This window comes from Scyliorhinus canicula, chromosome 4 (assembly GCF_902713615.1).
Source record: "Scyliorhinus canicula chromosome 4, sScyCan1.1, whole genome shotgun sequence".
Taxonomy (NCBI): Eukaryota; Metazoa; Chordata; class Chondrichthyes; order Carcharhiniformes; family Scyliorhinidae; genus Scyliorhinus; species Scyliorhinus canicula.
This window is the reverse complement of record NC_052149.1, coordinates 90,186,216-90,212,763: the sequence shown is the minus strand read 5'-3', so window position 1 is coordinate 90,212,763 and position 26,548 is coordinate 90,186,216. Positions and strand designations below refer to the sequence as shown.

At 46.9% G+C, this 26,548-nt stretch overlaps 1 protein-coding gene across 2 annotated transcripts in view; it reads right to left on the bottom strand.

The window, feature by feature from the left end:
• dbt (dihydrolipoamide branched chain transacylase E2) overlaps positions 1–26,548 on the bottom strand; it is a 71,445-nt gene that overhangs the window by 5,685 nt on the left and 39,212 nt on the right. For both annotated transcript variants that reach the window (XM_038794762.1, XM_038794763.1), the window contains exons 5-8: positions 17,782–17,909; positions 11,442–11,670; positions 10,678–10,844; positions 9,859–9,936 (exon numbers count right to left, since the gene is read on the bottom strand). In XM_038794762.1, coding sequence (XP_038650690.1) covers positions 9,859–9,936; positions 10,678–10,844; positions 11,442–11,670; positions 17,782–17,909 — 602 coding nt within the window. The remainder of the gene's footprint in view (positions 1–9,858; positions 9,937–10,677; positions 10,845–11,441; positions 11,671–17,781; positions 17,910–26,548) is intronic.

Sequence of the window (26,548 nt, the reverse complement as noted above, 5' to 3'; positions counted from 1 at the left end):
AGGCCCCCAATAGCAGCAGAGATGTGGAGGAACAGATTGGGAAACAGGTTTTGGAAAGGTGCAGAAGTCACAGGGTAGTAGTCATGGGCGACTTCAACTTCCCAAACATTGAGTGGAAACTCTTTAGATCAAATAGTTTGGATGGGGTAGTGTTTGTGCAGTGTGTCCAGGAAGCTTTTCTAACACAGTATGTAGATTGTCCGACCAGAGGGGAGGCCATATTGGATTTAGTACTTGGTAATGAACCAGGGCAGGTGATAGATTTGTTAGTGGGGGAGCATTTTGGAGATAGTGACCACAATTCTGTGACTTTCACTTTAGTAATGGAGAGGGATAGGTGCGAGCAACAGGGCAAGGTTTATAATTGGGGGAAGGGTAAATACAATGCTGTCAGACAAGAATTGAAGTGCAGAAGTTGGGAACATAGGCTGTCAGGGAAGGACACAAGTGAAATGTGAAACTTGTTCAAGGAACAGGTACTGCGTGTCTTTGATATGCATGTCCCTGTCAGGCAGGGAAGAGATGGTCGAGTGAGGGAACCATGGTTGACAAGAGAGGTTGAATGTCTTGTTAAGAGGAAGAAGGAGACCTATGTAAGGCTGAAGAAACAAGGTTCAGACAGGGCGCTGGAGGGATACAAGATAGCCAGGAGGGAACTGAAGAAAGGGATTAGGAGAGCTAAGAGAGGGCATGAAAAATCTTTGGCGGGTAGGATCAAGGAAAACCCCAAGGCCTTTTACACATATGTGAGAAATATGAGAATGACTAGAGCGAGGGTAGGTCCGATTAAGGACAGTAGCGGGAGATTGTGTATTGAGTCTGAAGAGATAGGAGAGGTCTTGAACAAGTATTTTTCTTCAGTATTTACAAACGAGAGGGGCCATATTGTTGGAGAGGACAGCGTGAAGCAGACTGATAAGCTTGAGGAGATACTTGTCAGGAAGGAAGATGTGTTGCGCATTTTGAAAAACTTGAGGATAGACAAGTCCCCCGGGCCTGACGGGATATATCCAAGGATTCTATGGGAAGCAAGAAATGAAATTGCAGAGCCGTTGGCAATGATCTTTTCGTCCTCGCTGTCAACAGGGGTGGTACCAGAGGATTGGAGAATGGCGAATGTCGTGCCCCTGTTCAAAAAAGGGAATAGGGATAACCCTGGGAATTACAGGCCCGTTAGTCTTACTTCGGTGGTAGGCAAAGTAATGGAAAGGGTACTGAGGGATAGGATTTCTGAGCATCTGGAAAGGCATTGCTTGATTAGGGATAGTCAGCACGGATTTGTGAGGGGTAGGTCTTGCCTTACAAGTCTTATTGAATTCTTTGAGGAGGTGACCAAGCATGTGGATGAAGGTAAAGCAGTGGATGTAGTGTACATGGATTTTAGTAAGGCATTTGATAAGGTTCCCCATGGTAGGCTTATGCAGAAAGTAAGGAGGCATGGGATAGTGGGAAATTTGGCCAGTTGGATAACAAACTGGCTAACCGATAGAAGACAGAGAGTGGTGGTGGATGGCAAATATTCAGCCTGGAGCCCAGTTATCAGTGGCGTACCGCAGGGATCAGTTCTGGGTCCTCTGCTGTTTGTGATTTTCATTAACGACTTGGATGAGGGAGTTGAAGGGTGGGTCAGTAAATTTGCAGATGATACGAAGATTGGTGGAGTTGTGGATAGTGAGGAGGGCTGTTGTCGGCTTCAAAGAGACATAGGTAGAATGCAGAGCTGGGCTGAGAAGTGGCAGATGGAGTTTAACCCTGACAAGTGTGAGGTTGTCCATTTTGGAAGGACAAATCTGAATGCGGAATACAGGGTTAATGGTAGGGTTCTTGGCAATGTGGAGGAGCAGAGAGATCTTGGGGTCTATGTTCATAGTTCTTTGAAAGTTGCCACTCAAGTGGATAGAGCTGTGAAGAAGGCCTATGGTGTGCTAGCGTTCATTAGCAGAGGGATTGAATTTAAGAGCCGTGAGGTGATGATGTAGCTGTACAAAACCTTGGTCAGGCCACATGTGGAGTACTGTGTGCAGTTCTGGTCACCTCATTTTAGGAAGGATGTGGAAGCTTTGGAAAAGGTGCAAAGGAGATTTACCAGGATGTTGCCTGGAATGGAGAGTAGGTCATACGAGGAAAGGTTGAGGGTGCTAGGCCTTTTCTCATTAGAACGGAGAAGGTTGAGGGGCGACTTGATAGAGGTTTATAAGATGATCAGGGGACTAGATAGAGTAGACAGTCAGAGACTTTTTCCCCGGGTGGAACACACCATTACAAGGGGACATAAATTTAAGATAAATGGTGGAAGATATAGAGGGGATGTCAGAGGTAGGTTCTTTACCCAGAGAGTAGTGGGGGCATGGAATGCACTGCCTGTGGTAGTAGTTGAGTCGGAAAAGTTAGGGACCTTCAAGCGGCTATTGGATAGGTACTTGGATAGGTACTTGGATTAGGGTAGAATAATGGAGTGTAGGTTAACTTCTTAAGGGCAGCACGGTAGCATTGTGGATAGCACAATTGCTTCACAGCTCCAGGGTCCCAAGTTCGATTTCGACTTGGGTCACTGTCTGTGTGGAGTCTGCACATCCTCCCCGTGACTGCGTGGGTTTCCTCCGGGTACTCCGGTTTCCTCCCACAGTCCCAAGATGTGCAAGTTGGGTGGATTGGCCATGAAAAATTGTCCAAAATTCTATGATTAACCGAGGACAAAAGTTCGGCGCAACATCGTGGGCCGAAGGGCCTGTTCTGTGCTGTATTTCTCTATCTCTATCTCTCTAACCCCTGATCCCCTTATTAATCAAGAACCTTTTTATCTCTGTCTTAAAGACATTCGGTGATTTGGCCTCCCCAGCCTTCTGTAATAAAGAGTTCCACAGATTCACCACCCTCTGGCTGAAGAAATTCCTCCTCATCTCGGTTTTAAAGGATCGTCCCTTTAGTCTGAGATGGTGTCCTCTGGTTCTAGTTTTTCCTACAAGTGGAAACAACCTCTCCACGTCCACTCTATCCAGACCTCGCAGTATCCTGCGAGGTTCAATAAGATCCCCCCCTTATCTTTCTAAACACCAACGAATACAGACCCAGAGTCGTCCTCAACGGTTCCTCATACTGGGGTTGGTTTAGCACAGTGGGCTAAATAGCTGGCTTGTAATGTAGAACAATGCCAGCAGCGTGGGTTCAATTCCCGTACCAGCCTCCCCGAATAGGCGCCGGAATGTGGCGACGAGGGGCTTTTCACAGTAACTTCATTGATGCCTACTTGTCATAATGAGTGATTATCATTATACGGCAAGCTCTTCATTCCAGGAATTATTCTTGTGAACCTCCTCTGGACCCTTTCCATGGTCAGCACATCCTTCTTTAAATATGGGCCCAAAACTGCTCACAATTCTCCAAATGGGGTCTGACCAAAGCCTTATACAGTTTCGGAAGTACATCCCTGCTCTTGTATTCTAGCCCTCGCAACATGAATGCCAACATTACATTTGCCTTCCTTACTGCTGACTGAACCTGCATGTTAACCTTGAGAGAATCCTGAACTAGGAATCCTAAATCCCTTTGTCCTTCTGATTTCTGAAGCATTTGACCATTTAGAAAATAGTCTATGCCTCCATTTCTCCTTCCGATGTGCATCACCGTACACTTTTCCACATTGTATTGCATATGCCACTTCTTTGCCCACTCTCCCAACCTGTCCAAGTCCTTCTGCAGACCCCTGCTTCCTCAATACTACCTGTCCCTTTACATACCTTTGTATTAACTGCACACTAAACAACGTTGCCTTCAGTTCCTTCTTCCAAATCGTTAAATTATATTGTGAAAAGTTGTGGTCCCAGCTTTGACCCCTGAGGCACACCGCTAGTCACCAGCTGCCATCCTGAAAAAGACCCCTTTATCCCCACTCTCTGCCTTCTGTCAGTCAGCCAATCCTCTATCCATACTCTTAAAGAGATCCTACTCTTAAAACCACGGGCTCTGAACTTATTTAACAGTCTCCAATGCGGCACATTGTCAAAGACTTTCTGGAAATCTAAATGAATCATGTCCACTAGTTCTCCCTTGTTTAACTTCCTTGTTAGAACTCTAACAGATTAGTCAGAGATGACCTCCCCTTGACGAAGCCATGCTGACTCAGTCCTATTTTATCATGCACTTCCAAGTACTCCGCGATCTCAACTTTAATAATGGACTCTAAAATCTTGCCAATGACCGAAGTCAGACTAACCGGCTTATAATTTCCTGTCACTTTTTCCAATTAAGGGGCAATTTAGCGTGTTCAATCCACCTACCTTGAACATCTTTGGGTTGTGGAGGCGAAACCCACGCAAACATGGGGAGAATGTGAAAACTCCACACGGACAGTGGCCCAGGGCCGGGATTGAACCGGAGACCTCGGCGCCTTGAGACTGCAGTGCTACCACTGCGCCACCGTGCTGCCCTGCCTTTCTCCCTTCTTAAACTACGGTGTTACATTAGCCACTTTCCAGTCCTCTGGGACCCTCCCTGCCTCCAGTGATTCCTGAAAACTCACCACCAATGCCTCCACAATCTTCTCAGCTATCTCCTTCATAGCCCCGGGGTGTAGTCCATCCGGTCAAGGTAATTTATCCACCTTCAGACCTTTCAGTTTCCCCAGCACCATCTCCTTAGCGAAAGCCCTATCTGTGCCCCATGATTCTCCTGGAGCTCTGGCATCCCACTGGTGTCTTCCAACGTGAAGATTGATGCAAAGTAACTATTCAGTTCCTCTGCCATTTCTTTGTTTCCTATTATTACTTATCCAGCCTCATTTTCCAGTGGTCCAATGTCTATTTTTGACTCTCTCTTACCTTTTACATATTGAAAAAAACTCTTCCTATCTTCCTTTATATTTCTAGCTAGCTTACACTCATATTTCATCTTCTCTCCCCCCCTTATTGATATTTTAGTTGTCCTCTGCTCACTTTTAAAGACTTCCCAATCCTCTGGCTGCCCACTAATCCTCGATGCTTTTTTGTTTGCTTCTATGCTGTCTTTGACTTCCCTCGTCAGCCATGGATGCCTCGTCGTCCCGTTAGCATGTTTCCTCCTCCTTGGGATTAATTTCTGTTGTGCCTCCCGAATAACCCCCAAAAACCCCTGCCATTGCTGTTCCACTGTCTTGCCTGCTAGGCTCCCTTTCCAATCAACACTGGCCAGCTCCTCCCTCATGTCTTTGTAGTTACCCTTATTTAATTGTAATACCGTAACATCCGATTGCAGCTTTTCCCTCTCAAACTGCAGGGTAAATTCTATCATATTGTGGTCACTGCTCCCTAAGGGTTCCTTCTCCTTAAGTTCCCTAATCAAGTCTGCCTCATTACACATCACCAAATCCAGAATTGCATGTTCCCTAGTAGGCTCGGTCACAAGCTGCTCCAAAAAAAACATCTCTTAGACATTCCACAAATTCCTTTACTTGGGATCCACTACCAACCCGATTTTCCCATTCTACCTGCATCTTGAAGTCCCCCATGAGTATTGTGATATTGCCTTTTTTGCATGCCTTTTCTAGCTCCTGATTTAGCTCCTGATTTATTTTCTGCCCCACATCCTGACTATTGCTGGGGGCCTGTACATAACTCTCATCAGGGTTTTTTTACCTTTGCGATTCCTCAACTCACCCTCAGAGATTCTATGCCTTCTAATCCTATATCGCTTCTTGCTATTGATTTAAGTTCATTCCTTACTAACAATGCAACCCCGCCCCCTTAGCCCATCTGCCCGTTTGATAGTACACAAATCCTTGGATATTTAGATACCAGCCCTGATCACCTTGCAGTCACGTCTTTGTGATGCCCAAAACATCATACCGACCAATTTCAAGATAATTTATCTTGTTCCGTATACTGCGTGCATTTAGATACAACGCCCTCAGTCCTGCTTTGTTATACTTGTCACCTTTTTTGCTATGCCCGTGGTTAGATTACTGCCACCTTCTATACTCTCTGTTCCACTACGTGGTCTGGAAACTTTACTAAGCTCTCCTGAGCCCTTGGCTCCTTTAACTATTTGAAAGTCCTCATCATTAACCTGCACTTCTACCCTCTCCTTTAACTTTGATTTTCTAATTCTCCATACAACTGAACCCTACCCCCACATTTCCACCTTCGATTAAGTGTCACTGGACATCAGTCACGAGTGTGACCTTTTTTCACTTTGCCATCTCTCGTGCTGAGGACAATTGCACAACATTCATTAGGTGCAGCTATCATCGCGAGCTAGGATCAGTAAAGACCAGGAACTGAAGTGGGGACAGTTTAGACAGCATCTGGTGTCACATTTGTGTGGAAAGTGATGCGTGTGCTTTTAATTAGGCGAGGCATATCCTTGTATGGACCGTTTAAAATTACATTTATTTTTTCAAGTGAAATACCATGGTCTTATATTGATTGAGGATTTGATCGCCACTATGTCATTTTTACAAAGTGAAATCTTGTCCCTGTATTCCTTCCAGAGTGGTTTGGGAATTCCTTTCTTTTCAAGTTATTGGTCTTTACTAGAATCTAACAATGGTTAATCCCTAGCTCCACATAAAATTCTATAGTACAAGTTAACCAGAAATAAACTTCAGACCATCCAGAGAATAATCTACTCACAGAAAGTAAAGGCAAAAGAGCCCTTGTCATCACTGTAGGTCACTGAAACACCAGTATAACGTTCAGACCATTCTGTAGCAACAGATGCAATCAATAGTTGTGTGACTCATCAATAAACTGCAGCACTTACGGTATATTCTGGCCAAATGCTAAAAATCATACAGAGCCCACATTTACTCTCATACTCCAGCTAGCATCTCTACCCAGAAAGTTGCGATTGCCAAAAATATATACTTAAATTTAGTCCTCAATTTTAACCATTGGCTACACGTCGCTTTGGGTATTGGTTAGAAAAAGTTAATTTCAGATCAATGGAGGCAGATTTTATTGAGTATATTAATTTTAAAAACTAATTTTGCTCTCGCCAAGTTCTATAGGTAAATTTTCTTTTTGAAAAATATTTTATTGAGGCATTTATATATTTACACATCAAACACAACCATAAAACAAAACATGTGGACAGGATTCATGGGCCCACCTGCACACCGCCCACACTTATATTAAGGGGTGGAGGATATGCCCTGTGGAGCACCTTAAACTGAATAAGGCTAAGTCTTGCACACGACGAGGATGCGTACACCCTCCTCAAAGCCTCGTCCCACACCCCAGCCTCGACCTCCCTCCCCAACTCTTCCTCCCACTTACGCTTCACTACCCTTATTGGGGTTCCCTCCCAATCCATCAACTCCTATAAATTTCCGACACTTTGCCCTCCCCCACACCTGTTTTTGACACCACCTATCCTGTAGCCCCTGGGGCAACACGTGAGGAAAGGGAGGTACCTGCTTCCGGACAAAAACTCTCATCTGCAAATATCGGAACCCATTCCCGTCGGGCAACTCAAATTCCTCCACCAACCCCTTCAAGCTCGGAAAGCTGCTCCCAATGAGTAAGTCCCAAAACCACTCCTACCTGCTTGTTGCCACTCCCAATACAACCCCTCCCCTCCAGCTCCCCCAGAGCAAACCTATGATTCCCCCAAATCGGTGCCCAAACCGAGGCTCCCTCCAGCCTCAGGTGCTGCTGCCACTGTCCCCACACGCTCAGGTCTGCCACCACAACCGGGCTTGTGGAGTACCTGGCCGACGGGAACGGTCGCTCTTTAAAATTAAGGAGATCGAGGACTGTGATAACGTTTGGGGGGACAGAGAGAGAGAGAGAGAGAGAGAGAGAGAGAGAGGAGGAGGGGAGAAGGAGAGGAGCAGCCCCGCTCACTCACCTCATTGAACACCCTTACCAGCAGGGATCCCAAGTCCCCCGAAAATGTTTTGTAGAATTCCACCGGGAACCCGGCCGGGACCGGGGCCTTGCCCACCTGCATCGCCCCCCATAACCTCCACCACCTCAACCAGCCCAATGGGGCTCCCTGTCCCTCCACCAGATCCTCCTCCACCCTAGGGAACTCCAACCCCTTCAAAAAACGCCTCCCCACTTCGAAAGCTACCCATTTATTTCTCAAGACCGCCAACCCCTCATCTTCAGATCCAGTCCTGAATAAAAGACCTGACCTATCCACCCTTTCCTTAGCCTAATCTGATCCCTGATCTTCAGGTGCATTTCCTGTAAGAATGCCACATCCGTCTTTAAGCTCCTCAAATGCCAAACATGCAAGCCCTGTTGACCGGTCCATTCAGCCCTCTCACGTTCCATGCGTGATCAGCCTGCGGCTTCCTCATCAGTGCCCTGTGGGCCCGGTCCACCTCCAGGGTCCATTCAAAGAACGCTTCTCCCAGCAGCTTCTCCAACATCTTGGCCACATACGAGCCAGCATCCGCTCCCTCAATGCCCTCTGGCAACCACACGATCCTCAGGTTCTGGCTCCAGGAGGGGTTCTCCAAATCCTCCACTTTCTCCTGAGGCCACTTCTACATCACCCCCATCTCGGCCGTCAACAAGGCAAGCTGCCTCATGTACCTCCACCGTCTCCTCCACCTTCTGGATGTCCTGGCTTTGAGGCTCCAACCTCATCTCCACACGGGCGATCTCCGGCTTAAGCGGATCCACCATCCACGCCAGGTCTTCCAGAGACGTCTTCCTCTGCTGGGTGAACTTCTTGTTCAAGAAGTCCACCAGCTGTTCCCTAGGCACTGCGATGTTAGGGCCGATCCCTTACCCTCCGCCATCTTCCTCTGTGTCGCAGGCAGTTTTTCGCTCCAACAGCTCCTTTCGCCCAAAACCACTTCTGGTCCACAAATCCATCCACCGGTGGAACAAACTTTTTCCCACCACTCCTGCACTTTTTTCCACTAAAACATCCGCCTGTTAATCGGGGAAAGGTCCAAAAATACCACCACAAGCGGAAGCAACAAATGTGCGACCTTTCACACCATGGCCGCCATTGGAAGTCTGTATAGGTAAACTCTTAATTCATAAGCATAAACAAGACACCCTCTCAACCTGTACAGATGCTGACATAGATACAGAGAGTACTGCATTTAAAATAAAATGATTAGTAAAAAGCTAAACAAAGAAAAGTACTGCATGTGCAGGAATGGAATTCTGGTGTCAAATCGTTGATTTTGCACAACACAACTTAACTAGAATGTTAAACACACAATTTTGAACTATGCAACATTCTGACATTAGAAGTAGTTGAATATAACTAGCTGTATCTTTCTAATCTGATTTCAAGATATTTACATACACATTCAATTTCAAGGCTGTACAGTGGATCAGGTACTAGCAATAGACCATTAAGCAAAAGTTAAACAGAGTAGCTATGGATACAAAACTATTTCTGAATGATTATTTAATCATTAACTTTAAAAGAAAACACATCAACAGAGCCTGGTTAGAGTAATTATTTAAGGGATATGTTATCTGATTCAAAAATTATCACAATTTGTTCTTCTCTGTGAATGCCGCATGTCTGAATACAGATGAAGTTGACCAAGTACAGCATTGAACCTTTGAATTGTTTCCCATTGCTGTTCTACACTTACAAGTAACTGTTCTTTTGTGTAACAAAGCAATACAAGGAACATATCGAAAAAGTACATACAGATGTGAGCCTGCAATTTAATTCAGCAGATGTTGTTCAGAGGAAATTCCAGTTTCTTTAGATGCATATTTTTTGTTCTGAACCAAATCTTGTGATATTAATCCAACTGAGTAATAGATGTAAAAGCAGTAATCATTTATATTCAGCAATCACGGAAACTATTTAAGGCTTCTTAATAAACAAAATAAACCTACTGTTCTTCTTAATAATCATTTTTAAACTTCATGTGCTGTAGTTATATAATGACCTTACCTTATAAGTTATAAACTGGCAGTTCTCATCCAATGAAGAATTTAGGATAGGATGCTGTAGCAAACCCAATGATGCTGCCTATTGAAATCAAGCATTAAAAAAAAAAATCAATACATCATTACACTTCCTTAAATTTTACAAACCAGCATTTTTTTTAGAAAATAGATAAGTGAAATGGTTCGTACTTCATAAGAACGTTCTTTTCATTTTTGTCCATTAAAGGCCTAAAGAAAAGTCAGCTGCCCCAATTCACCCATCACTATAAAGGTTTAAAACTGTTTGACTGAAGTATCTCTGTGCAGACAGCACAAACATTATTACTAATAACTTTACACTTTAACCATGTTAGAATTGACAAAGTTGTAAATCTTATGTGAAATTGCTCATGCTATTAAGGGGAATATGTTGATCATGGTTTACTGTCAAAGTTTATCATTGTAAATTGCTGTGGCGACCTAACCCATTCTCAACCTATTCTCAACCGTAGGCAATGCCTCAGGAAATATATACAGCTAGCAAGCATATGTAGGAGCAGCAACTCTTGATGGATGGATTGAAAGCCTTTAAATAACAGAAACAAAAAAAGCGAAAGCAAATATAAAGAAATCAAAGAAAAATAAGACCTATTTTTGCCAAATGAAGTGCATCTTGTGGCTATTCAGCAATAATGACAGAAGACTTTCATTAAATTGTCGCACACTGTGGATTAAAACACAACTTTGCAACATCCAATTTAAATGACATTTTTGAACAAGTTTAACATGTAATTTTCAGTTTGACCAAAAAGTCAAAGTTCAGAATTATTTTTGTTCTTCCTACCTTCAGAAAGAATGGCATGTAAGAGAGCTTGATCCCGCGTTCTTCAGTCACAGCTTTGAGCTCTTTCCGTAGCTTCACAAGACGGGTTAAATTCACTTCTTCACTGTAGCCAAAATGAGGAATTTTCAGAGCAGCAGACATGGTTTTTACCATAGCCTTCTGGATCCCTGTGGTCAAAAAGTGTCTAAACTATTATGCTTTGCATATATTCACATACAGAATATTTAAAAGTTTCATAATTCCATTAACTTAGTTCTTCATATATTATAGGTTTACTCGAAAAAACTTTACATAACTGGCACATTTGCAAATTTTCAGGGCTGAGGTTGATTTACATGATTTAGTCTTCAGCTAAACAGAATCTTTGAAAGTATCTTGCATCTTCTGCCCTTCATGTTCTAACAATTTGCCTATGCCGGCCCACTACTCTGCAGAGAGTATACCTCATTGTTCTGGAACTGGCTGCTTGTAAACTTGCCACAGCAGCTTGTGACAGTTTACCTTCTAATCTTTCTACCCAGAAGAAATGGGAAGGAGAAGGAACTCGCAAGCAGATTGTCAATTGCGGCTTTTGAGTATTAGCAGTGTTGAGATTGAGAAGTCCCCATACAGATAATTGTGGATACTTATTCATTTTGTGCATTTTGTGACATAGTAAACTAGTATTCCAATGTATTGTGTCACTGCACCAATCAAGATCATTCACTTTTTTTAAATCATAATTAAACTTTATGTAAAATTTGCAATATTCACAAACATGATACCTTTAACTGGTTCAGTTCTATCTTTGTCAGTAAACTCCAAAATTGGAGTTTTTGGTTTAGAAACAGATAGTATCCCTTTAGGCTTAGATAGAACCGGTTCCGGTGGAGGCGGACTTATCTCAGGTGATGGTGGCAAAATAGCCCCGGTTTGTTTAGCCAAGTAGTTTAGTATATCTTCTTTGAGGATTCGTTCATCTTTTCCAGTCCCAACCACTTCACTCAGCTTTATCTGATTAAAGAAAATAATGTATTAAATATTTGTGATTAAGCTGTATGATTAGTCGGTGGTGTTCTAACAGTAACAGAGAGGAGGGACACAAGTTTGATGGTGCTCCATCCCATGCATTCCAGTTTGTTAAGGAAAGCAAGAATAGAAATTGCAGAGGTGCTGGCCATAATTCTCCAATCTTTCCTGGATACACGGGTGGCGTCAAGAATTGGAGGACTGTAAATTTTATGCACAAGGAGGGATAAATCTAGCAACTACAGGCCAGTTAATTTTAACTTTGCTCGTGGAGAAGCTTTGCAAGAAATAAAATAACAGCCACTTGGAAAAGGAAAGGAAAACCAACAAGGATTTAAGAGCAAATTGCTTTTGATAAACTTGATTATGTTTTCATGATGAGTTACAGGAGACGGTGGAAGAGAGCAAGCAGTTGATATTTTTTTATACAGACTTTGGGTAGGTGCTTGATAAATTGTCATATATTAGGCTTGGTATCAAAATTGAAGCCCATGGGCAGCACGGTGGCGCAGTGAGTTAGCGCTGCCGCCTCACGGCGCCGAGGTCCCAGGTTCAATCCCGGCTCTGGGTCACTGTCCGTGTGGAGTTTGTACATTCTCCCCGTGTTTGCGTGGGTTTCGCACCCACAACCCAAAGATGTGCAGCGTAGGTGGATTGGCCACACTAAATTGCCCCTTAATTAGAAAAAATGAATTGGGTACTCTAAATTTTAAAAAATAAAATAAAAATTGAAGCCCATGAGATAGTTCAGGCATTGTTAGCATGGAAACAAAATGGGGGCGGCACGATGGTGCAGTGGGTAGCACAGAGGACCCGGGTTCAATCCTGGCCCTGGGCCACTGTCCGTGTGGAGTTTGCACATTCTCCCATGTCTGTGTGGGTCTCATCCCTATCACCCAAAGATGTGCAGGGTAGGTGGACTGGCCACGCTAAATTGCGCCTTAATTGGAAAAAAGAGATAGGGTACTCTAAATTAAAAAAAAAAAAAGAAAAGCATGGAAACAAAACTGGCTAAGGGACGGAAAACAAAAGATTGTTGTGAATGGCTGTTTCTCAGATTAGAGTTAAGGTTTAGTACGAGGACCACTGGTGTTTAGCCATGTGTTAATGGTAAGGATACAGGGCATAATTTGCTGATGACAAAACCTGGAAGTAGTAAACAGTAAACAACAACTACTTATATTTATATAGCACTTTCAACAAAATAAATCATCCCAAGGTGCTACACAAGAGTGTTTGAAAACAAAATTGGACACAGAGTTATGCAAGACAATATTTGGGCAAAAGGGGCAAGTGTTAAAAGAGGTAAACCGTGGGACTTCCGGTGATGGTGGCGGGAGGCAGCCGCGCACTGGAGGGCTCCCGCTCGGAAATAGGAATTTCGGAGTTTTAACGCCCGGTTCCGGGGGCAACGGAGGCTGAAAAGGCTGTAAGAAGGCACAGGGAGGAGAAATGTCTAAGTTTGGGAGAAAAATAGCCGTGAAAAAGGGGGTTAATGGAAGTCCATCGGGGAGCAAAAAAGTCAGCGCAGGAACTGTAAGGAAAGCAGAGGCTGGAGCACCAGGGGAGGCCGCGTCGCTCACAGCAGAAGAAATGACCACGGTGATGGCTGTGGAATTTGAAAAACAGTTCACAAAACAGATGGATGTGAAGAAGGAGATGGGGGCGGTGTTGAAAGTGCTGGTGGAAAAGGCGATTGCCCCAGTGAGGGCGGCGGTATCAAGCGCAGTGGCGGAGATGCGGGAGCAAGGTGAGACACTGAAGGAAGTGGAAGAGGCATTATCGCAGCACAGTGATCAACTCACCTCGATGGGGGAGGAGTTGCGGAAGGTGATAGAGACCAACAAGGGTCTGCGAGCCAAAATGGAGGACCTGGAAAACAGATCTAGGCGACAGAATACTAGAATTGTGGGTCTGCCCGAAGGGGTGGAAGGCCCATCGGTCGTGGAGGCCCATACCAAAGGCAAGTGAGCCACCAAGAGTAGTAACTCTGTGTTTCCGTAGGTATAGCATGAAGGAGAAAGTCCTGTGCTGGGCAAAGCAGAAGCAGGTGGTGCAGTGGGCTGGAGCTGGTATACGTATATACCAGGACTTTACGGTGGAGCAGACGAGGAGGCGGGCTGCCTTCAGCCAGGTGAAGAAGGCACTGTACATCAGCAAGGTGCAGTGCGGCATTGTATATCCAGCTAAGTTGAGGGTGTTCTACAAATCCAAGGACTTTTATTTTGGGATGGCGGAAGCAGCGGAGGAGTTTGCGAAGGCAGGACTGTGGCAGAATTGAGAAATGGTGTACCGATGTAGCCTCATGTAACTTTATTTTTTCACTGCGTGTTGGTGTATGTACTAAATGAGTCGACGCTGTATATATTTGGACAAGGTAAGAGATGAGACTTTCACTTGCAATGATGGTTCTTTGGGGCTTGGGTGTGTATGTTGAGGTTGTGTGCTAAAGGAGATTTCTTGGTTTTCATGGGACCAGGCAAGGGGGAAGGAGACCTGGGCGGGGGCCTCCATGCTGGCTGGTTTAAGCCGGCCAGTGAACGGGAGTGAGGTGGGGTGAGGGGCTGCGGTTATCGAAGCCTGGTAGAACAGGTTTCAGTGAGTCTAGCCGGGGTGAAAAGTTGGGGGAAGGAACCGAGGTTGGGGGAGGAGTTTACAAGAGGAAGTGGAGGGGAGGAGTCTGGGGGACTGTGGGGTGTCTACAATTCATGGGTGTCATTCATGGTACTCTTTCGGGGACATGTATATATTGACTATACGTGTCAATGGTGACCATAGGCGATTCCGGATTCCTTTTTCTTTTTTTCCAACTTGGGAGGGTTTGTTTTATTTCATGCTTATATTGTCAGGTGGGCCATTGTTTGCGGTGGTGGGAGGATGGGATCGTTGTTATTAATAAGAAGATTGACATTGTATTCGTTACCATTTACTGTTTGTTGGTGGGGTGTAAATTCTGAAGAAAATGTGAAAACGGAGAATAAAAATATTTATTTTTAAAAAAAAGAGGAAAAAGATCGAAGGGTAGTGAGGTAGAGGCTATAAAAGGGCTTTCCACAGCTTAGAGCACAGACAGCTGAAAGTCACCAGTGATGGAGCAATTCAAATTGGGCTGCTCATGAGACTTGCATTTGAGGACAGATATCTTAAAGGGCTGTGGGATTGGAGGATGGTGCAGAGATAGGGATGGACGAAGACATGGAGGGATTTGAAAGCAAGGTCGAAAATTTTAAAATCAAAAGTTGCTTGGCCAGAAGCCAACGTAGGTCAGGGAGCACATGGCGTGATAGGCCCAACATGGTGTGACAAAGGACACGGATAGCAGAGTTTTGGAGGACTTCCTTCAAGTTGACAGAATGTGAGAAGCCAGCCAAAAGTGTGCTGGAATAGTAAAATCACAAGGTAGCAAAGACATGGATGAGGGCTTCAGCCACAAATGTGTTGAGACAGGAGTGGAATTGGGTGATGGTACAGAGGTGGAAATAGGTAATCTTAGTAGTGGCATGGAAATATGTTCAGAAGTTCACCTCTCGAGTCAAATACAACATCTAGGCAATAAACAGTCAGACTCATTTATTCTTTTTTATAACATAAATTTAGAGTACCCAATTCATTTCTTCCAATTAAAGGACAATTTGGCCAATCCACCTACCCTGCACATCTTTGGGTTGTGGGGGAGAAACCCACGCAAACACAGGGAGAATGTGCAAACTCCACACGCACAGTGACCCAGGGCCGGGATCGAACCTGGGACCTCGGCGCCATGAGGCAGCAGTGCTAACCACTGCGCCACCGTGCTGCCCCAGACTGAATTATTCTTGGTCAGTTGCCAGAGTGGGGTGGCGTTGGTAACTAGGGAATGGAGTTTGTACCAGGGACCGAAGATGGTGGTTTCAGTCATCCCAATATTTAATTGCAGGAAGCATCTGCTTGTGCAGTATGGATGTCATACCAGCAGTTTGACAATTTAGCAACAGTGAAGTGAGGTAGAGCTGAATGCCATCTTAGTAGATGTGAAAACTAAGCTGTTATTTGGGATGATGTTGCATTTAAATATGCTATGATTAGACAAAAACAAAGATAGTAACAGACTTCAATGGAACACAAGGCAGGCTGGTGTAATTTTAAAAAAAAATTAATTTACGGGATGTAGGCATCACTGGTTTGGCCAGCATTTATTGCCCATCCCTGAACCGCTGCAGTCCTATGTGTAGGTACACCCACAGTGCTGTTAGGGAGGGTGTTCCAGGATGTTGCCCAGTGACAGTGAAGGAGCGGCAATATATTTCCAAGTCAGGGTGGTGAGTGACTTGGGAGGGGAACCTCCAGGTGGTGGGGTTCCCAGGCATCTGCCGCTCTTGTCTTTCTAGATGGTAGTGGTCGCGGGTTTGGAAGGTGCTGTCTAAGGAACCTTGATGAGTTACTGCAATGCGTCTTGTAGATGGTACACACTGATGTCACTGTTCGTCGGTCGCGGAGGGTGTGAATGTTTGTGGAAGGGGGAGCAATGAAGCGGGCTGCTTCGTCCTGGATGATGTTGAGCTTCTTGAGTGTTGTTGGAGCTGCACTCATCCAGTACGTGGAGAGTATTGCATTACACTCCCGACTTGTGTCTTGTAGATGGTGGACAGGCTTTGGGGGCGTCAGGAGGCGAGTTACTCGCTGTAGAATTCCTAACCTTTGACCTGCCCTGGTAGCAGGGTGAATATATTAACAGATGGAAATCAACACTGCAATGTGTGATGTGATAAACTTTGGTGGGAAGAATGAGGAGAGACAATAAATGCGAAATATAACTTTAAAGAGGATCGGTGTAAAGGCAGACATTTTGAGCAGTTTGTGCACAAATCTTTGAGTGTGCAGGACAGGTTAACAAAGCATATGGGATCCCAGGCTTTATAAATAGAGACAAGGAGTACAAGATCCAGAGAGTTATCTAAATCTACATAAAACTGTAGCTTGGCCCCAACTGGAGTATTATGTTCAATTCTGGACACCCGTGAAGGTGTTGAGAGGTGCAGAAAAGATTTACTCAAATGGCTATATGTGTACAGAAACTACAGCCACATCGATAGACCGGAGAAGGTGGCGTAATTCTCCCTAGTGCAGAGATGGTTAATAAGAAATTTGATAGAGATGTATAAAATCTTGAAAAAGTTTCCAATGGCTGGAGGATCAATAACCAGAGGGCAGATTTGAAATGATTGACCAAAGAAGCAGAGGTGACATAAAGCAAAGAGTGGGTAAGATTTGGAATAGACTGCTTGATAAGAGTGGTGGTTAAAAATTCAAGAGTAACCTTCAAAATGAATTGGATAAATTCTCAATGGAGAAAGAATTGCCCAGATATGGGGAAAGGGTGGGGAAATGGGTCTAATGGAATAACTCTTTAAAATGCAAAGGTTTGATGGGCTGAATGTTGTACTACTCTATGATTCTATGCCATTTAGTGTGTGTATTCTACATGAGAAGAGTACACAGCTGCAATATCATTTCCTTTAGAGATTGTGACCGACTTGATGTATGTTTCCAGAATTTTCTGTGCTAACGAAGCGAGGCTGAACCACAACTCAGGCTGCAATGAAACACCAAGAAACCGTCAACATTCAATGGAATCTAAATGAAGCCAGGAGATTTAATGGCAGTGAGAACTGTAAGTGAACAATGATAACCTGTAAATCACCTTGATTACAGTACAAAAACACCTCAAACAAAAATCAGATAAACCGGACTCTTTGAATAAGAACCTAAACACTATTGTTTGGATCTGTTCTAAGTGCGGTATCTTCTCAAACACTGACACTGCAGCATTTAAAATCTTTCAGCTCCATGGCAACGTTTGCAATAAGCTAACATATTTCCATAGGGTCATTTTTCTTCTACAAAGAAGAGCACTGACAGCAAACAACATTGTATGCTCAATATACCTTAAATCAAAAACTTTTCTTTTTGTCGTTTCCTAGAAACAGGAATACCTTTCAAAAACAAGTGTGTCTTTTTATTGCAGACACAGATGTGAATCAGCTTTTTAGTGGCTGATAATGGGAGAATGTTAGACAAACAAAAACCAGACCATCAAGAGATTGTCTCAAAACGTACATTGTTCTCCATGGCGAGTCTACGGACAGCTGGTGTTGCCAGTACTTTCTGCCCTTTTATTTCCTGATGCGTATGTTCCTCGTTCAACACCGCAGGAGCTTCAACAACATCCTGCTCCGGTATAACAGCTGCGACAGAAGCACAGGGAAGACAATTATATTAGTTGCTGCTAAAATCATAGAATTATTCGACTTCAATTTTTTTTCCTAGTCCATGGACTGATTCCTCCTGCGTAATGCTTATCTATATATTTGAACAGATGTCAGTGACAAAGCATCTAATGAAGACCATGTCCAAAAAATGGCAAAGTTAGTGTCAGTAAAAATATGAATAAGCAAATTGCAAATTTATATTTGTTGCGGTTGTGAATTAACATTTTCCAGGTGTTATGGTGTCGCAGTGGTTGGCATGATGCCGAGGACCAGGTTTGATCTCGGTCCCAGGTCTGTGTCCGTGTGAAGTTTGCACATTCCCCCCCGTGTCTGCGTGGGTCTCACCCCCACAAAACACGATGCTCAGGGTAGGTGGATTGGCCACTCTAAAATGTCCCTTAAATGAACTTCTTTTTTTTTTAAGTTTAATAAAAACAGATTTTCCAAGTTTGTATCATGCCTGTGTTGTGCATCAGGTTAGCAACTGTACTTTCACCCTTGGGACATCAACAATTAAAATGGACACCCACAGCACAGGCTGACATACAAGTTGGAAAACTTGGACTTTGGATTTCACAATTTTAAACTGAACAACAGCTGAGTGGTATACGATGTGTAAAAATCACTTTGTTGCAATGGGGCTACCAGCCTCCCCGGACAGGCGCCAGAATGTGGCGACTAGGGGCTTTTCACAGTAACTTCATTGAAGCCTACTCGTGACAATAAGCAATTTTAATTTTTTCCATTTTCAGGTTATGAAAAAGGGAATTACACAATTTAGTTACAACCACACAAAATGCATGTGAGGACATCAACGGCTCTCTGGCTGTCAGTCTGAAACAAATTTTGTTGATCGAGGCACCAGTTCAAGATACATCAAAACGTTGGATAGAACGTAACCCGTTCAATTAACTTCTCCTGTCACTCATGAGTAACACAGGAGTAGAACTACAGCATTTAACAATATTCTGTAAATGCAGTGCTACAAATTAACAGTATTTTCCAATCAATTTAACAAAAACACAATAACATTATTGTTCTTCTGATGGGTGAGAGAGATTTGTGCATGACAGAAGAACAAGATCACCTGCAATGGGTACAATGTAGGAATTCTGCCATGGCACAGCTTAATACAACCATTAAAGAAAGGATCCTTGTCTTGAAAAAACCTTCAGTGAAACAACTGTTAACAGTGCTTACAATCTCTGTATCTCAGGTTCTTGTTCCAACTCCCCTGCCAAGCCTGAGCATTGGTCACTATGATACAATCTTCACCAACAAATATTCCAAATTAAAGGATTGTTAAGCCATCAATCCAAGGCAAATCTTCAGCTGCATTCTGTAGTACAAGGGACATGCGCATCCAATAGAGGAAGAAACTATAAATGAAATGAATGAAAATGAAAATCACTTATTGTCATGAGTAGTCTTCAATGAAGTTACTGAGAAAAGTCCCTAGTCGCCACATTCTGGCGCCTGTTCGGGGAGGCTGGTACGGGAATTGAACCGTGCTGCTGGCCTGCCTTGGTCTGCTTTAAAAGCCAGCGATTTAGCCCAGTGTGCTAAACCCCCCCCCCCCCGACTTCCCCAAAGCAAACACAATGGCAAGATGAGACCTACCTATGCCACTACTTTAAAACATTTTGTTCATTTAAGGATGACATTTATTGTCCATCTCTAATTATCTTTTTGTGGTAGGGGTATAGGTGCAATGTCTCTAAATAAGGATCGAGTCCTTCTCAGATTTTAGATCTTAATGTTTTTGGAGGAAAGAATATTGGAACTTTAACTTAATTAATAGGAGACACGTGAAATCAAGTGATTACGTTTATTTTTGTTAAAGTCTGAAAAATATATATAATAGGGAAAGGATTTTTTTAAAATTAAGTAACAAGGCTGTGCTGAATTCAAAGTAGAGGTATGTAAGCTGGATTGGGTGGGGTCAACAGTACTTGGACCACTTGGAGTGGGGGTAAAAAATGGCGCATGAAGCAGATAACTAGTCCAGCTCACCACCATACCAAAGCAGCTGTCCGAATTGGCCTGATAAGTTGTTTTACTCAGCTAATGACAACTAAAATTGATGTGGAGATGCCGGCGTTGGACTGGGGTGAGCACAGTAAGAAGTCTTACGGGACTTCCGGTTGCGGCTATGCGGAGCTAAGCCGCACGTTCGGCAGCTCCCGCTATTTAGGGACTTTTGGGCCGTTTTGAGGGCCCCAAACGGAGCTGTTTCTACGCATCCCGGTGGGGGAAGGTGCCTGGAAGAACTTGCCCCACACTATATGGTGCTCACCTGGAGTGGGAAGAAGAAAAAGGCTGCAGTAACTCCCCCAAAGAAACGGGGGAAGAAAAACAAAATGGCGGCCGGCACTCCTGCTATTTAGGGACTTTTGGGCCGTTTTGAGGGCCCCAAACGGCGCTGTTTCTACGCATCCTGGTGGGGGAAGGTGCCTGGAAGAACTTGCCCCACATTATCTGGTGAAAAAGGCTGCAGTAACGCCCCCAAAAAAACGGGGGGGAAATACAAAATGGCGTCCGGCGCTCCCGCTATTTAAGGACTTTTGGGCCGTTTTGAGGGCCCCAAACAGTGCTGTTGCTACGTATCCCGGTGGGGGAAGATGCCTGGAAGAACTTGCCCCACACTATATGGTGAAAAAGGCTGCAGAAACGCCCCAAAAAAAACGGGGGAAGAAAAACAAAATGGCGGCCGGCGCAACACCCGAGGACTGGTGGAAGTGGGCGCAGGAGCAACAGGCCTCGCTCCTACGTTGTTTTGCTGAGCTGAAGGCTGAGCTGCTGGACTCCATGAATGCAACTACGACCAAGCTGCTTGGGTCCCAGGCGGCACAGGAGGAGTCTATTCGGGAGTTGCAGCAGCAGGCCGTTGAAAGAGAGGAGGAGGCCGTGGTCCTCGTTGGGAAAGTAGAGTTGCACGAGGCACTTCATAAAAAGTGGCAGGACCGCTTGGAGGAGCTGGACGTTCGCACGAGGCGAAAGAATCTGAGGATCCTGGGCCTGGCGGAGGGGTCGGATCTCCCAGCGTATGTGACCACGATGTTGAGCTCGTTGATGGGAGCGGGGTCCTTCCATTTGCCCCTGGAGCTCGAGGGAGCGCACAGAGTGATGGCCAGGAGGTACAAGGCAGGTGAGCCCCCGAGGGCGGTGCTGGTGCGGTTCCACCGATTCAGTGACCGGGAGTGTGTGCTGCGCTGGGCCAAGAAAGAGAGGAGCAGTAAATGGGAGAATTCGGTAGTGAGGATCTACCAGGACTGGAGTGCGGAAGTGGCTAAGCGGCGGGTCGGATTCAACCGGACGAAGGCGGTGCTTCATGCTAAGCAGATCAGGTTTGGAATGCTGCAGCCTGCGCGCCTGTGGGTGACATACAAGGACCGGCACCATTACTTCGAGTCCCCGGAGGAGGCGTGGGCCTTTGTACAGGCAGAGAAGCTGGACTTGAACTAGGGCCTGGGGACATACTTTGGCCGGCGTTGTTTCCGCTGTGGCTGTTTTGTTCCAACTGTTTCAACTTCGACATGTGTGTTATGTATGCTGGTTTTCTTTTTGCTCTGTTTACGGGTGGGTTTGTCTGTTGGGTATGGTTGTGGGGTAGGTGGGGAGTGTTGGGGGTTTGTGTTCTATATGTTCTCTTCTGTACGGGGCTGGGGATTGAGGGGAAACTGGATTTTGGGGAACTGCGTCAGAAGGGTGGGGTGTGGCAGTGTGAAAGCGCGGGCTTTCCTCTGGTTTCCCGCGCTGCGGGACAGGGGGGTGGAGCTTGCGATGGGGGCGGGGCCTCTACGGGTCTTTTTTCCCGCGCTGCAGCAATGCCAAGGAGGTGTGGCAAGAGGGGGATGACCCCAAGCCGGGAGGGGATAGGTTTTGGCGGGAGCTGCCGGGGTCAGAAGAAGTCAGCTGACTCACGGAAGTACCATGGAGGGTGCGTCGTGGCTAGGAGGGGTCCTAGCCTTGGGGGGGGGGGGGGGGGGGGGATACCGGGTTGCTGCTGGAACGACTAGGAAGGAGCCGATGGGGGCCGGGGGGAAGAGGAGAGGCGCTATCGCCATGGGGAACGGGTCGAGCGGGGTGTGCTGGCCTGGGGCGAACATCTGCCAAGCTATGGCTAGTCGGCAGGGGAGGGGGGCGGGTTGCCCTCTGATCCGGCTGATTACGTGGAACGTGAGGGGGCTGAACGGGCCGGTTAAGAGAACCAGGGTGGTCTCCCATCTAAGGGGGTTGAAGGCGGACGTGGCTATGCTCCAGGAGACCCACCTGAAGGTGGCGGACCAGGTCCGTCTGAGGAAGGGGTGGGTGGGGCAGGTTTATCATTCAGGATTGGATGCGAAGAACCGGGGGGTGGCGATTCTAGTGGGGAAGAGGGTGGCGTTCGAGGCGGCTGAGGTGGTGTCGGACAAGGAGGGCAGATATATCATGGTGAGGGGTAGGCTGCAGGGAGAGAAGGTGGTGCTGGTGAACGTATATGCCCCGAATTGGGATGATGCTGGCTTCATGAGGCGATTGTTGGGCCGCATCCCGGGCCTGGAGGCAGGGGGCCTGATCATGGGGGGAGATTTTAACACAGTGCTGGATCCCACACTGGACCGGTCCAGTTCAAGGACGGGTAGGAGACCGGAGGCGGCCAAAGTGCTGAGGGGATACATGGACCAGATGGGAGGGGTGGATCCCTGGAGGTTTGGGAGACCGAGAGCGCGGGAGTATTCCTTTTTCTCTCACGTCCATAGGGTTTATTCCTGGATAGACTTTTTTGTCCTGAGCAGGGGATTGATCCCGAGGGTGCAGGATGCCGAGTATTCGACCATAGCGATTTCGGACCATGCCCCGCACTGGATTGATCTGGAGATGGGGGAGGCACGGGACCAGCGCCCGCTCTGGCGCCTGGATGTGGGGATGCTGGTGGAGGAGGTGGTGTGTAAGAGGGTTCGGAGAAGCATTGAGGGGTATCTGGATACCAATGATACGGGGGAGGTCCAGGTGGGGATGGTCTGGGAGGCTCTGAAAGCAGTGATCCGGGGGGAGCTGATCTCCATCCGGGCCCACAGGGAAAGGAGGGAGGGGAAGGAGAGGGAGAGACTGGTGGGAGAGCTTCTGGAGGTGGACAGGAGATATGCGGAGGCACCGGAGGAAGGGTTGCTGGGAGAACGGCGCAGGTTGCAGGCCAATTTTGACTTGTTGACCACCAGAAAGGTGGAGGAGACACAGTGGAGGAGGGCGCAGGGCGCGGTATATGAGTATGGAGAGAAGGCGAGCAGGATGTTGGCGCATCAGCTCCGTAGGCGAGATGCGGCTAGGGAAATTGGGGGAGTGAAGGATGGGGGTGGAAATGTAGTGCAGAAGGGGACAGAAGTTAACGGGGTCTTTAGGGACTTTTACGAGGGATTGTACCGGTCGGAACCTCCGAGGGGGAGAGAGGGGATGGAGAGCTTCATGAACAGGCTATGTTTCCCAAGGGTTCAAGAGAGGCTGGTAGAGGGGCTGGGGGCGCCGATAGAGATGGAGGAGCTAGTCAGGGGGATCGGGCAAATGCAGTCAGGTAAAGCCCCGGGGCTGGACGGGTTCCCGGCAGAATTTTACAAAAAATATGCGGACCTGGTGGGTCCCCTGCTGGTGCGAACTTTCAATGAGGCGTGGGAGGGGGGGCTTTGCCCCCGACGATGTCGCAGGCACTGATCTCTTTGATCCTAAAACGGGATAAGGACCCCTTGCAGTGCGGATCATATAGGCCTATCTCACTCCTTAACGTAGACGCTAAGTTGCTGACGAAGATCCTGGCTACCAGGATAGAGGATTGTGTGCCAGAGGTAATTCATGAAGATCAGACAGGGTTTGTCAAGGGGCGGCAGCTCAACACGAATGTGCGGAGACTGCTCAATGTTATCATGATGCCGGCAGTGGAGGGGGAGGCGGAGATAGTGGTGGCGCTGGATGCAGAGAAGGCGTTTGATAGAGTTGAGTGGGGGTACCTGTGGGAGGTGCTGGAGAGGTTTGGATTTGGGGAGGGATTCATCAAATGGGTGAGGCTGCTTTACGCGGCGCCGATGGCGAGTGTAGTCACAAATGGAAGGAGATCGGAGTATTTTAGGCTTTATCGTGGGACCAGGCAGGGGTGTCCCCTGTCCCCCCTGCTCTTTGCACTGGCGATTGAACCGCTGGCCATGGCGTTGAGGGAGTCAGGGAAGTGGAGGGGTCTGGTGCGGGGGGGGGGGGGGGGGGGGGGGGGGGGGGGGGGGGGGGGGGGCACCGGGTATCGCTGTATGCGGACGACCTGCTGTTATATGTGGCGGACCCAGAGGGGGGAATGCCGGGGGTGATGGAACTGTTAGCGGAATTTGGGGGCTTCTCGGGCTATAAGCTGAACTTAGGAAAGAGCGAGGTATTTGTAGTGCACCCGGGAGATCAGGAGGAGGGAATTGGGAGGCTCCCCTTCAGGAGGGCAGTGAAGAGTTTCAGGTACCTGTGGGTGCAGGTGGCCAGGAGTTGGGGGGCTCTTCATAAGCTTAACTTCACCAGACTAGTGGAACAGATGGAGGAGGAATTTAAAGGTGGGACATGGTTGCCGCTATCGCTGGCGGGCAGAGTGCAATCCGTCAAAATGACGGTTCTCCCGAGGTTCTTGTTCCTCTTCCAGTGCTTGCCCATCTTTATCCCTAGGGCCTTTTTTAAAAGGGTGACCAGCAGCATCATGGGATTTGTTTGGGCGCATGGCACCCCGAGGGTGAAGAGGGTCTTCTTGGAGCGGAGTAGGGATGGGGGGGGGGGCTGGCGTTGCCCAACCTCTCGGGGTACTACTGGGCGGCCAACGTGTTGATGGTGCGTAAGTGGGTGATGGAGGGGGAGGGGGCAGCATGGAAATGGATGGAGAGAGCGTCCTGTGGGGATACAAGCCTGGGGGCCCTGGTAACGGCGCCGTGGCCGCTCCCTCCCACGAGGTATACCACGAGTCCGGTGGTGGCGGCTACCCTCAAGATTTGGGGGCAGTGGAGGCGACATACGGGAGAAGTGGGGGGCTCGATGGAGGCTCCGTTAAGGGGGAACCATAGGTTCGTCCCGGGGAACATGGATGGGGGATTTCGGGGATGGTATAGAGCGGGCATTAGACAGCTGAAGGACCTGTTATCGACGGAAGGTTTGCGAGCCTGGGGGAGTTGGTGGAGAAATTTGGGCTCCCGCCGGGAAACATGTTTAGATATCTGCAGGTAAAGGCATTTGCTAGACGGCAGGTGGAGGGATTCCCTGCGCTCCCCGCGAAGGGGGTGAGTGACAGGGTGCTCTCGGGGGTCTGGGTCGGGGAGGGGAAGATATCCGATATCTACAAGCTTATGCAGGAGGTGGAAGAGGCGTCAGTAGAGGAGCTGAAAACGAAGTGGGAGGGGGAACTGGGGGAACAGATCGAAGACGGGACATGGGCTGATGCCCTGGAGAGGGTAAATTCTTCCTCCTCGTGTGCGCGGCTTAGCCTCATCCAATTCAAGGTGCTGCATAGGGCCCACATGACTGGGACGAGGATGAGTAGGTTCTTTGGGGGTGAAGATAGGTGTGCCAGGTGCTCGGGAAATCCAGCGAACCATGCCCATATGTTCTGGGCATGCCCGGCATTGGAGGAGTTCTGGAAGGGGGTGGCGAGGACGGTGTCAAGGGTGGTGGGATCCAGGGTCAAGCCAGGATGGGGACTCGCGATCTTTGGGGTTGGGGTAGAGCCGGGAGTGCAGGAGGCAAAAGAGGCCGGTGTGCTGGCCTTTGCGTCCCTAGTAGCCCGGCGAAGGATTTTGCTACAGTGGAAGGACGCGAGGCCCCCAAGCGTGGAGACCTGGATCAATGACATGGCGGGCTTCATTAAGCTTGAGACGGATAAATTCGCCCCGAGAGGATCGGTGCAAGGGTTCTTTAAACGGTGGCAACCTTTCCTCGACTTTCTGGCTCAACGATAGGGTACTGGGACAGTAGCAGCAGCAACCCGGGGGGGGGGGGGGGGGGGGGGGGGGGGGGACGTTGATTATGTTGGTTTATTTTATTAAAATTTGATTTATCTAATTTTAATTTATGGTTAAGTTCTCTTGTTTTTTTTTGGGGGGGGGGGAAAGAGTGTGATACATGTGATGTTACGGTATGGGGGGAATTGTGGGTGTTATGGGGCTGTTAGTTGCATATTACTGCTTTTTGCTATACTTGTTGTTATATTTTTATATGTTCTGTAAAAGATTCCAATAAAAATTATTTTAAAAAAATAAAGTAAGAAGTCTTACAACACCAGGTTAAAGTCCAACAGGTTTGTTACAAACACTAGCTTTCAGAGCTTTCCTGAGGAAGGAGCAGTGCTCCGAAAGCTAGTGTTTGTAACAAACCTGTTGAACTAAAATTGATGCATGGAAGCTTACTAAAATGTCCGGTTTTTGGACAACTGGATTTGAGACACTGCTCCTGTCGCAGACTCCCTTCTTGAACTGCAACTTTTTTGTGTTGATTTCTTACAACTGAGTGGCTTGCTAGGCCACTGCAGAGGGCATTTAAGAGTCAACTATATATACTGACAGTATACATGGGGTGGATTAATGAACGCAGTTCCAAATTTTGGGAACAACTTGAGGGGAAGGAACAAA